The sequence below is a fragment of the Chrysemys picta genome, chromosome 4, assembly GCF_011386835.1.
Source record: "Chrysemys picta bellii isolate R12L10 chromosome 4, ASM1138683v2, whole genome shotgun sequence".
In the NCBI taxonomy this organism is placed as follows: Eukaryota; Metazoa; Chordata; order Testudines; family Emydidae; genus Chrysemys; species Chrysemys picta.
The window spans coordinates 26577462-26590117 of record NC_088794.1 but is presented as its reverse complement, the minus strand read 5'-3'; the positions used below and the strand labels follow the sequence as shown (position 1 = coordinate 26590117).

Genomic DNA, 12656 nt, shown 5'->3' with positions numbered 1-12656 from the left:
TCCAATGCTCTTATAGTCCTTTATTTTACTGTTGGTAAGATTAGAGACGAGAGGGTGAGTTTGGGGTGAGGAATAGCTTGTGTCCATTAAAGTCTCAGCAGGAGTAAGGGTCACTAGATTGATTCGCAGTGTTGGGGCTCTAGAGAAACGTAGACTCTCCGGGTCAGTGTTCCATGACAGTGTCCCGGGGACGGCGCTGTGTTCATGCCATGGGGGCCAGGCCCACCTGGTTGTTGGACCTGTCGAAGACAACGTAGTACTGGCGGATGAAGATGTCTCCGAGGATCCAGAGCTCTCCAGAGGAGGTGGGAACGTCGATGTCTTCAAAGCCGGGAGAGCAAGAGCCTGAGTTCTGCACCGGAGGAGAATGGGACATGGGTTATTGGGCTGAAACTTCAATGTCCCCTTGAGTTACTGTCCAGCAGGGAGTGCACATGCCTGCACCTGCACCATCTTGGGATGGGATCTCACCACTGCTCCCAAACTAAGGCGCATTAGGCTGGGTCAGGCCTTGGCTTGGAGACTTTAAGGAACAGCTTGGGGATGCAAGCAGTGGGGTTGGTGAGTGAGGCCTGGATGCTCACAGGTATTTAGGGGCATAACTCCCAGTGAGCTACCTTTGTGGATCTGGGCCTCAGTACAGCCCCAGTGCTTCAGCCTGAGGCTAAGGGATGCAGCCTGTCAACTGGGAAGAGAAGCAAGGTCCTGACCACTTCTGTTCATGACACATCCCTTGGGGAGGCAAAGCATGCTCTCTCCAAACTCCTGGCCAGATACCAAAGGGAGCTACCAGAAATCCTGCTGTGATTATAAGTGGATTTGGGCTTCCCCACTGTCTCTCCCCAGCTACCAGCTGGTGTTGCTGTGTGCCGTTAAAGCAGCTTGCCTGTTCCTCCCCAGAGGCAAGCAAACCTTTATCACAGAGAAGGAAAACTCCTTCCTGATGCCCAGAAGCCCATGCCCTGCAGCACAAGGCAGTAATCTCTCTTGATCTAACCTCCTAGCTGCTCATTTAATTCTCTCCTAGCCCAGTAAGGCATCTTTCCTAGTGATCTCCTACGGTGGCCAGCTCTACAGGCTGCCTTGCTGCTCTTCCGATATGTCACTTTCACTATGGGCCTGCCTTGATCTAGACCGTTCCTTCCCCTGGATCTGTTTGTGGGAAGAGCTCTCTGCTGCCCCACTCTAATACTGGTGACAGACCCTGAGCTGCATCTCAGTGATACACCTGCAGCCGTATACCAGCTGTGCAGGGGAATGTTGCCAGCATGCAAAGTACAATGGCCTCAGGCACAAGCCCTCGCTAAGAGGCTCCAAGGCGGCTTTCTGAGCAGGACACTCACATCAGTGATGTAGGCACTGGCGGGCACAGGGAACTCGATGCCGTTGATGGTGAAGACGATGTTGGGCAGGCTGCTCATGGCACTGCAGCTGATCTGCAGGGAGGAAGGCAACATATGGAGGAAAGGTTAGACACGTCTTGGCTATGAGGCTCTCCGTAGCAGACACCTCTAGAAGTATCTGTCCCTTCTCCCTGCCCTTACCGTGCCATCGCTGGCGCCAATGTAGGACTCGATGTTGGAGATGCCAGTAGAAGGCCCAGCCAGCAGAGAAGTGCCAGTGTCAATGATAGCCTGGCAGCCACCAGAGCAAGCGATGGTCTCTCCGTTCATAGTAATGCTGGAAGAGAGAGAGTCAGGGGGGACGTCCCTAGAAACACTCCCAATCTCATTCCCACTCAGCCCACAAGCCAGCAGTGAGAGGCCTGCAGGGTGGAGCTGACCCACCGCCCCCTTGCTACGACTGCCAAGAACTTTCCCCTGATGTTTCAGCCTCAACCTTCCTTGGCTATTGCCCGTCGCTCCTCGTCCTACAACCTTCTGGGACTGTGACCGATCCAGCCTGGGGGTCACAAGCCGATGTCAAGGAGTCGTGACCACCAAGCCCTTTCCTTTATTGCTAAGCAGAGCTGGCCAGATGAGGGTTCCTGGTGTGGACGAGGTGGAGAACACTGCTCTAATCTCCTTGCTGGTGAGTCCCTTTCCTATCGCTCCAAGGAAGGTGTGATTCTGACTCCCGGGTCTCTCATCTTGTCTAGACTCTGAAATTTGAGCTTCCCCAGGCTCCCGCATGCTTCTCCTTTTGCCCGTCTCCTCAAGGTGGCCTGATGAAGGGGAAGGGCCAAGTGGTGGGAGATACCTGTCCATGGTGATTTGCCAGTAAGTCTCAGCAGAGAGAGGGATCCAGTTGAGGTTCCCAGAGTAGTAAGATGAGTCGATTCCACCGAACATCACGAAGCTCCCGCTCTGGTCGTCCCTAGAGAAGGGAGAGAGGAGAGTCAAGGCAGATGCATGAATGGTTGGCTGATGAGTCAATAGGAAACGCTCTGTCTGAACATAAGAACAGCCAGAATGGGTCACACCAAAGGTCCATCTAGCCCAGTATCCTGTCTTCCGACAGTGGCCAATATCAGGTGCCCCAGAGGGAATGAACAGAACTGAATCAACAAGTGATCCGTCCCCTGTCGCCCATTCCCAGCTTCTGGCAAACAGAGGCTAGGAACAGCATCCCTGCCCATCAATGGCTATTAGCCATTGTTGGACCTATCCTCCATGAACTTATCTAGTTCCTTTTTGAACCCTTCCCTGTTAGAGAATGGGCCACAGGTGGGCAGTGCTGGGATACAATCAGAGTTGGGCACATCAGTGTCTAGTAGCGGAGAAAGGGCAGGCCGGTTGAATGAGAGGGGCACCTCTGACCCTACTTTGATAATTGTCTCTTGCCAGGTCTCAAAAGCTAAACAGGGCTGGGCCTGCCCTAAAACTGGATGGGAGACCTCCAAGGAAAGGCCCAGATGTTTGAGGCAGTGGTGTCAGGGACTCAGTAGATGCTGCTCTTCCCTCTGAGTCAGTACTGAGCAGATGGTGCAGTCTGGTGCTGGAAGGTGCTGAGTCATGTGGGTGACATGGGGCATTTTCTCCCCTAGGAGTCAGTCTAATACTGATGATCTGCAATGGGTGTAGGCAGGTCCCCGATGCTTTAATGTAATCATTAAAGATGCCAATGTTCACTTCTGCTCCCAGAATGTACATCACCAGCATAGAATGGCTGCCATGTTGCACCCCAGAGATCTCTGTGTTTTGGGAATTCTGATGCAAATATCGCAGGGCTCACTCAATGTGAGAGGTGCTGAATCTCACTGCAGCAGATGGGTTGTTTCCAGCCCTGACTTACGAGCTCAGGTAGACAGAGAAGAGGTCCTGGGACACCAAACCCTCATTCATCATGTTGTCAAAGACGGGGGTGGCTCCAGAAGAGGCGATACTGGGGAAGGCCAGACCCAGGATCCCATCAAAGGGGGAGTAGTAGAGGAAGGAGCCAGGCTCGGTCTCACTCAGGCCAAAGATCTGATTGGTGTCCACAATGCCGCCAACCTTAGAGGAGGGATGGGGACAATCAGACACACCCTACACCCTGGGAGAAGCTGCCAAGTCTACCAGAGGGTCTTTACAGCGTGCCAGTTCTCAGCGGTTACCATGCCCTGAACTGTGCTCTCTCCCCTATATGAGAATAGTCCACGATTGGCTTCATTGTCTCTTCTCTTCCCTTTCTCTATTCCTGTCTCCCAGTTCACAGCCAATGGAGTTCCTGCTTTAGCTTTGCAGATGCATCCTGTCCTTCTAACTCCTAATCATTTCCCTTCTCTGCTCCAGGGGCTTTGATCCTTTCTTGTGATTTACCTGGACAGTGTCATAGCCCAGGATTCCGGTCATGCTGCCGGTGCCATACTGGATGGAGACGTTCTCACTGGTGGCCTTGTAGGTGGAGGAGTCTGATGGGTTGAAGCGGTTGTGGTTTGCTGCAAGTACAGAAGGGTCAGATGGTCACACACCGACACTTGTAACTCTCCCCATGTGTTGTATGGGAGACTGGTGAGGCTGTGAATTCTCTGGTTGGGGGAGGGTGATTAAGAGTTACGCACTGCAGTGCTCAGCATTGCAATGCCTAGGTCCCTTTGTGGATCTAGCTCCTGGGCTTCCTAGAAACCATTCCCCTCCTCTGACACTGTACAATTGGACAATCCACAGACAATTGAAGGAAACCTATTCATCTCTGGCTTCCACGGTAGCTGGAAACTGATGATTTTTTTAATTAAAAAAAGTATGATTTTAAAAAATGTAAATATGTTTTTCTTTTTAAAAATAATCATTTAAAAATCAAGTTTAAATTATCACAACATATGTGCAAGTCTAAATTTACTAAAATCTATTAAAATCAGTTAAATTAAATAAAAGATTACTATTAAGTAATGCATATTTGTTGCTGAAGTTTTAAAGATAGACCACTAAATTGGTGGATTTCACTGGCTCAGCAGCTGGAACTAGACTTTGTTGAAGTGCTAAACCAGCTTTTCACAGCAGTAGTCTCTTCTGCAGGTGCACAGAGAATATTTTCTTCATGTCAGTTCATTCAGCTAGTTCAGTTCACTGACTAGTTCATTCTAACTTAAGAAATTGATTGGGGGTTATAAAGGCAAGACAGCTTGTTTTCCTTTTCCAATCTCTGAACAAAAAGTAAGTGTGAGAGGATGAAATCTAGTAGTTCTAAAATTTTGGAAGGACATGGTGACCAGAAACAATCAGTTCAATTCACTGACTACAGATAAGAACACAAGAACATAAGAATGGCCCTACTGGGTCAGACCAAGGGTCCATCTAGCCCAGTATCCTGTATTCCGACAGTGGCCAGTGCCAGTGCCCCAGAGGGAATGAACAGAACAGGCAATCATCAAGTGATCCATCCCCTGTCGCTCGTTCCCAGCTTCTGGCAAACAGAGCCTAGGGACACCATTCCTGTCTATCCTGACTAATAGCCATTGATGGACCTATCCTCCATGAATTTATCTAGTTCTTTTTTGAACCCTGTTATGGTCTTGGCCTTCACAACATCCTCTGGAAAGGAGTTCCACAGGTTGACTGTGTGTTGGGTGAAGAAATACTTCCTTTTGTTTGTTTTAAACCTGCTGCCTATTAATTTCATTTGGTGACCCCTAGTTCTTGTGTTGTGAGAAGTAGTAAACAATACTTATTTATCTACTTTCTCTACACCAGTCACGATTTTATAGACCTCAATCATATCTCCCCTTAGCCATCTCTTTTTCAAGCTGAAAAGTCCCAGTCTTATTAATTTCTCCTCATATGGAAGCCGTTCCATACCCCTAATCATTTTTGTTGCCCTTTTCTGAATCTTTTCCAATTCCAATATATCTTTTTTGAGATGGGGCGACCACATCTGCACACAATATTCAAGATGTGGGCGTACCATGGATTTATATAGTGGCAACATGATATTTTCTGTCCTATTATCTATCCTTTTCTTAATTATTCCCAGCATTCTGTTTGCTTTTTGGACTGCCGCTGCACATTGAGTGGATGTTCTCAGAGAACTATCCACAGTAACTCCAAGATCTCTTTCTTGAGTCGTAACAGTTAATTTATACCCCATTATTTTATATGTATAGTTGGGATTATGATTTCTAATGTGCATTACTTTGCATTTATCAACATTAAATTTCATCTGCCATTTTGTTGCCCAGTCACCCAGTTTTAAGAGATCCTTTTGTAGCTCTTCGCAGTCTGCCTGGGTCTTAACTATCTTTAGTAATTTTGTATTATCTGCAAATTTTGCCACCTCACTGTTTACCCCTTTTTCCAGATCATTTATGAATATGTTGAATAGGACTGGTCCCAGAACAGACCCGTGGGAGACACCACTTTTTATGTCTCTCCATTCTGAAAACTGACCATTTATTCCTACCTTTTGTTTCCTATCTTTTAACCAGTTACCAATCCATGAAAGCACCTTCCCTCTTATCCCATGGCAGCTTACTTTGTGTAAGAGCCTTTGGTGAGGGACCTTAACAAAGGCTTTCTGAAAATCTAAGTACACTATATCCACTGGATCCCCTTGGTTCACATGCTTGTTGACCCCCTCAAACAATTCTAATAGATTGGTGAGGCATGATTTTCCTTTACTAAAACCATGTTGACTCTTCCTCAACAAATTATGTTCATCTATATGTCTGACAATATTGTTCTTTATTATAGTTTCAACCAGTTTGCCCGGAACTGAAGTCAGGCTTACAGGCCTGCAATTGCCGGGATCACCTCTGAAGCACTTTTTAAAAATTGGCGCAAAATTAGCTATCCTCCAGTCATCTGGTACAGAAACTGATTTAAATGATAGGTGACAGACTATAGTTAGTAGTTCTGCAATTTCACATTTGAGTTCCTTCAGAGCTCTTGGGTGAATAACATCTAGTCCTGGTGACTTATTGCTGTTTAATTTATCAATTTGTTCCAAAACCTCCTCTAATGATACTTCAATCTGGGACAGTTCCTCAGATCTGTCACCTCAAAAGGATGGCTCAGGTTTGGGAATCTCCCTCACATCCTCAGCCGCGAAGACCGATGCAAAGAATTCATTTTGTTTCTCCACAATGGCCTTATCGATAACACTTCCTTTTTTAAATACATTGTTAGCTTTAAATATAAATTGTTTTAATAAACTTTTTTCTTAGCTATCCTGGACATTTAAGGTAGTTTTATTTTACTAATAATTTTTAAAAGCTTTTTTTTTTTCATTTTTAATCAATTTCCAATTACCATGTAAAGGTGAATACATACATCAAGTAACAACATTAGTCAGCTAGCAAAATGAAAAATGCATCCTTCACCATTTTCTCATAATTAGAAAATGTACAAATTAAAAATCTGAATAAATGTATGTTAAGTACCAAATTTAGTGTAAAAGCTATAATTAGTTGCAAATCAACATGTTTTAATGGGTACCAACAAAAAACAACTTCCTTCAGGAAAATAACTAAAAAGTACAAATGCAAAGCAAGATTGAAATCCGTGATTTCAATCAAAGTTTCCTCATTGTTGACTTAAATATCAAACCACCCAGATGGCGTGTTAAGGCAAGAGGCGTTGCAGGTGACTTACTGCAGGCTGGGCTGGAGCAGTACACGGAGGGCACCCAGAGATTGGAGGAGCCAGTGTCAAAGAGGACAGAGAAATCCTGGGCTGGGGTGCCAATGGAAATGGTTCCAAAGTACTCGATCTGCCAAAGCAGGACAAAGAATGATGTAAAGAGAGGGAACCATTGCCATCCAAGGGCTAGATCCTCAGCTGGCGTAAACCGGCATAGTTCCACCAGCTGATTTACACCAGCTGAGGGTCTGGGTTACGGTGTCCTTGCTAACGGCTCAGCCTGAGTTGCTGTTTCTCTGCCATCACTTTGCCAAGCATGGCTCCTAGGACTTGCTGGCATCTGATGCACAGAGTTATTTATCCCCAGTTCCCATCAATCTCAAGGTGTTGGGAAGGGGGGAGCCAGCAGACCTGGGAGTTCTATTCCCAGTGCTCTTCTTAATTCCATCCAATCACAGCTGGGGGCTGGATGGCCCAGCACGGGGGCTGGGGAGGGTTCTTGGCAGCAGCAAGGTATGTGCTTGGTTGGAAGCACGTCAGTGGGGGAGTGGGTTGAGGCCTTTTGGGAGGAGGGCAAGATCAGCTGTTGGCAGCAGGGCCGCCCAAAGGATTCAGGGGGACTGGGGCAAAGCAATTTTGGGGGCCCCGTCCATAAAAAAAGTTGCAATACTATAGTAACATGTATTTGGAAATGTAAAAAATAACCAGTGAAATACATTCAAAAAATAATTTTTAATCATTTGAAAATACACAAAATACATTATTTAAAAACCACTAAATGCTTTAATGGTATGTGTACATTTGCAATTACATAATGGGCTGTCGCTGGGTGATGGTGATGGTTGGTGCCAATGGGCTGTCGCTACCTGGGGGTGGTGCTGCTGTTGCCCAGGGCTCGGTGGGGAGCTGGGCTCTGGGTTGGGGGGTGCCCGGCTCAGAGGGGCTGGGCTCAGAGCTGGGGGTCAGGACTGTGGGGGGATGGAGTTGGGGGGTGCCCGGCTCAGAGGGGCTGGGCTCGGAGCTAGGGGTAAGGGCTGTGGGGGGATGGGGCCAGGGGGGTGCCCGGCTCAGAGGGGCTAGGCTCGGAGCTAGGGGTCAGGGCTGTGGGGGGGATGGGGTTGGGGGGTGCCTGGCTCATAGGGGCTGGGCTCAGAGCTGGGGCTCAGGGCTGCGGGGGTATGGGGTCGGGGGGGTGCCCAGCTCAGAGGGCTTACCATGCTGCTTACCCCCACCTCTCCCCTCTCCCCTCTCTCGGAGCCTCAGTGCGCTGCATCCAGGAGCGGCCCTGGACAGCGCTGCAGCGGCGTGGCTCCAGCGGGACCTGAGCTCCCACCGCTTGGTTGGAGCTCGCAGCCCTGCCCCCTTACCACGCAGCTCTGAGCGGGAGGAGCTCAGGTCCCGTCCAAGCCATTGAGGCGCTGGGGGATGGGCGGAGCCTCTGACATTCTCGTGGGGGCCCCTGTGGGGCCTGGGGACTGGGGCAAATTGCCCCACTTCCCCCCCACCCCCGGGCAGCCCTGGTTGACAGAGGAGTGGGAAGCTTTGATGAGGAGAGGAAGGCTACAAGACCTGCTCTCCTGCCATACTCACGTCCATGTAGTTTGTTAGGGGCTCGCTGGAAGCCTCGTTGGCCAGGCTGGGGAAATACTTGGAGGCCACGTTGTAAGGGTATTTCCTCAGGAAATCCTCCAGCAAGCCATGTTCCTTGAGATTCTGCCTCAGGGATTTCCCTTTCTTCAGGGAGACCCTAATCAACAAGGGTAGGGAGACAGGCCGATCAATAACAAATAAACAATAGACAAGCCTTGTATTCAGGGAATACTGTGCAATCCGTTTTTTACATTGCACAGAGACCCCTTTTTATAGCTGGGATTAACACAGGGTATAGGTGAGTTGGGTGACCAGTGCACAAAAAGTCAGTGTGAGTTGGGCATATAATTCCCGTAGGACGTTTGGAAACTGCTGGCCCATGTGTAAGTAGCACTGAGAGGGCCTAGTATGCTGGGAGCTGTACTAATACATTGTATAAAACAGTCCCCCTGTCCTATAGAGCTTACTGATGAAATAGACAAGATGGACAAAGGACATATGTTCATTTTTATCCAGAGAACTGAGGCACAAAGAGACTCAGTCACTAGGTCACACAGGCTGTCTGTGGTAGAGCCGGGAATGAACCTAGATTTTCCAAGTCCTGTTCCAGTGTTGTAACCACAAGCCCATCCTTCCTCATACCTCTACTGTGCCTTACAGCCAAGGGGTAGTTCCCACCAGCTGCCTATTAAAGAATGAAGTATTGAGGAGAGAAATGTAGGAGCTGCTGCTGCTGCTGCTAAGGGAATATTGCTCTGTAGAAAGCCAAGCTCAGGATCCCAATGTTTCTTGTTCCCCCCCCAGTACTCACTTTGTCACCCGGCACTGAGAAAGCGCCACCAGACTCAGGAGCAGAAACCACTTCATGATGTCCCTGTACACCCAAACTGGTGGGGAAAGGAAAGTGTGGCTGCTAAATGCAGTGCAACGCGGGATGCTGCTCCTTATATGCACATAGTGCAGAGCCTTTCCTAGCCCATTAGTAACCCTGATAAGAATGCAAACCTTCCTGATAAGATTGTCCAAGATGTCCTTGAAAGAAAGGTTTGGAGAACACTTCAAGTTCACAGATTTCCACCTTCACTTGGCTGTGACCTGAAAATGGGGGCATCCTCTAGAGGGAAGGGGTGAGAGTTAGGGGAGGTTTCCTGGCTAAGGAAAAGAGATGATGCTGGGTTGTTTTAAAGAGCAAACAGGAGGCACAGAGGAATTGGAATGGGATATGGAACTATACACCTCTAGGTCACTGGTTCCAGTTTGGGCCCAGTTGCAATACAGCCATGTAGTGGGAACTGGTTCCTCTATGGGAACTGGAATATGAAGCTTTACACCTCTAGCTCATTGGTATGAATCTGAGCCCAGGTCAGTGCAAGGAGCTGAAGTTAGTGGACAGGGAAATAGGATGCATGGCACGCAACGGTCTGAGTAACTGGTTGACTCAGAGGATATGGAGCCGTTCACCTCTATGGCACTGGTCCAGCTCACCCAGTTCAGTAGAAAAAATCTTTGTCACCTGAAAGTTTGTGGATGAAATATGCTGATGGTCTTCATGCATTTCCTAGTGGGACATGTCAGGGAAGGGAAGGATCAGGTGTGAGGACTTGGTTTGGGTGTGGGTAGATGAATGACTCGATGTCTAGTTGGCAGCCGGTATCAAGTGGATTGCCCCAAGGGTCGGTCCTGGGGCCGGTTTTGTTCAACATCTTAATTAATTATTTGGATGATGGGATGGATTGCACCCTCAGCAAGTTCACAGATTACACTAAACTGGGGGGAGAGGTAGATACGCTTGAGGGTAGGGATAGGGTTCAGAGTGAGGATTGGGCCAAAAGAAATCTAACGAGGTTCAACAAGGACAAGTGCAGAGTCCTGCACTTAGGACGAAAGAATCTCATGCACTGCTACAGGCTGGGACCGAATGGCTAAGTGGCAGTTCTGCAGAAAAAGACCTGGGGACTACAGTGGATGAGAAGCTGGATATGAGTCAGCAGTGTGCCCTTGTTGCCAAGAAAGCTAATGGCATATTGGGCTGCATTAGCAGGAGCATTGCCAGTAGATCGAGGGAAGTGATTATTCCCCTCTATTCGGTACTGGTGAGGCCACATATGGGGTATTGTGTCCAGTTTTGGCCCCTCACCACAGAAAGGATGTGGACAAATTGGAGAGAGTCCAGTGGAGGGCAACGAAAATGATTAGGGGGCTGGGGCACATGACTTATGAGGAGATGCTGAGGGAGCTGGGTTTATATAGTCTGCAGAAGAGAAGAGTGAGGGGGGATTTGATAGCAGCCTTCAATTACCTGAAGGGGGGTTCTAAAGAGGATGGAGCTAAGCTGTTCTCAGTGGTGGCAGATGACAGAACAAGGAGCAACGGTCTTGAGTTGCAGTGAATCATAGAATATCAGGGTTGGAAGTGACCTCAGGAGATCATCTAGTCCAACCCCCAGCTCAAAGCAGGACCAATCCCCAGACAGATTTTTTTACCCCAGTTCCCTAAATGGCCCCCTCAAGGATTAAACTCACAATCCTAGGTTTAGCAGGCCAATGCTCAAACCACTGAGCTATCCCTCCCCCCCACTGGGGGGAGTCTAGGTTGGATATTAGGAAAAACTTTCACTAGGAGGGTGGTGAAGCACTGGAATGGGTTACCCTGGGGTGATTTAGTTGGGGTTGGGCCTGCTTTGAGCAGGGGTTGGACTAGATGACCTCCTGAGGTCTCTTCCAACCCTAATCTTCTATGATTCTATGAATGTGATGTGACTGCCCTCAACAAGTCTGAGGGCAAATGGTAAGTTGTGGTTGGAAATGATAGGACTAAGGCATTGGTGGGCTATGGAGGCCACCAGTGGAGGAGAAGAGGGAAGAGATGTCCAGCCATGGTTGGGTAGAGGGTAAGTTCACCATGACATAGGATTTAGGGGGAGAGAAAAGGAGATCTTGGATGGTCCCCAAACTGGCAAGTGATTACCTGCACCGGGAGCAGATCATGGGTTCAAATCTCCATGGTTGGGATGTGTGGAGAGGCCTCGCTGCTTAGCTCTGACACTGCAGCCTTCCTATTCCAGGCACGAGGCCATCCATGGACTTGGGCACCAGGCCATGTGCCCACATGCCAGGAGCAGCTGCTCTGCCTGAAATCACAATGAGAATCCCATGAGATTAGACAACAGCATTTAACTTTCCATTTAGCACTATCCGCTCCTAACCCTGTGGGGACAAGCAAACACCAGGGGAAGGATGAGGTTTCCACATGACTGGGAGTAAAGTCGCCTTAGGCCAGTGAAAACCCTAACAAAGGGGCCTGGAAAAGGGTAGGGCTAACCTTGCTACTCTGTGTATGAAAACTTATCAGTTTGAACAAGTTTATCTGAGCGGAACTGGTCCTTAAAATCAGCTTATCCGATGTCCCCTGATGCCCCACAGTGAAGTCCTGGCATCTGGTGTTAGTCTCGCAAATGGGCAGGTATTTTCCATTCCCTGCTCCAGGTTTTTCAACAAAGAGGTGAAATAGATGTCAGATTTAGAGAAGGGAGGTTTGATTTGAGACATCTGACACCAGAGAGACCATACAGGCACCTTGTAGCACCCTGAAGCAGTAGGGATTAATACTGCCCGATAGCACCCACTGCTCTTCTAGTCTTGGGTTTCCATGCAGCTCTGCGAATGCCTCTCAAATTTGACCTGGTTATTATAGCCCTGGGGTATGAAACACACCCACAGCGCTGCTAAAGCGCCTCACTCATGAGCTGCAGGCTGCCCTGCTATTCCAGCCTTTGGCCTGACACATACACAGCTCTTCTGATGCCCCTCAGTCCTGACCTGCAGCTCCCTGTGCTAGTCTATAATATAGTCTCTTCTACAGAAAGTTGGCTGATCATAACCAATTGTGCTATTCCCATTGCAGAATTCCTTGCAGCCTGCAAGAATTTGTGACTGATTTGAGGATGAAGAGCTGAATTTGTAAGTTTGGGGAGGCTAAAACTGAATCTCAGATTGTGACTGGGATCTGGAACAAAAATGTCAGAAATTACTGGAAGATCCATAATTAACCTGTGACAAATCTGTTAGAATT

The 12656-nt window shown here is 48.4% G+C and overlaps 1 protein-coding gene across 1 annotated transcript; it reads right to left on the bottom strand.

Moving 5' to 3' along the window:
* On the bottom strand, positions 1-9452 carry LOC101948941 (pepsin A-like). Its single transcript, XM_065591788.1, has 9 exons — positions 9397-9452; positions 8586-8742; positions 7008-7125; positions 3741-3859; positions 3235-3434; positions 2200-2316; positions 1539-1680; positions 1344-1436; positions 1-352 (listed from the first exon to the last, which is right to left on the bottom strand). Exons 1-9 carry the CDS (start codon positions 9450-9452, stop codon positions 203-205), a joined length of 1152 nt encoding a protein of 383 aa, XP_065447860.1. The 3' UTR covers positions 1-202.
* Positions 9453-12656: the final 3204 nt, after the last annotated feature.

What these genes read in the sequence shown, in the direction of transcription:
- LOC101948941 (XM_065591788.1), bottom strand. Translation starts at nt 9,452, where the DNA reads ATGAAGTGGTTTCTGCTCCTGAGTCTGGTGGCGCTTTCTCAGTGCCGG. An exon ending in CTGCTCCAGCCCAGCCTGCA is followed by an intron (nt 3,860 to 7,007) that starts GTAAGTCACCTG and finishes CTGTACTTGCAG; the next exon opens with CAAACCACAACCGCTTCAAC. An exon ending in TTCTCTGTCTACCTGAGCTC is followed by an intron (nt 2,317 to 3,234) that starts GTAAGTCAGGGC and finishes TCCCTTCTCTAG; the next exon opens with GGACGACCAGAGCGGGAGCT.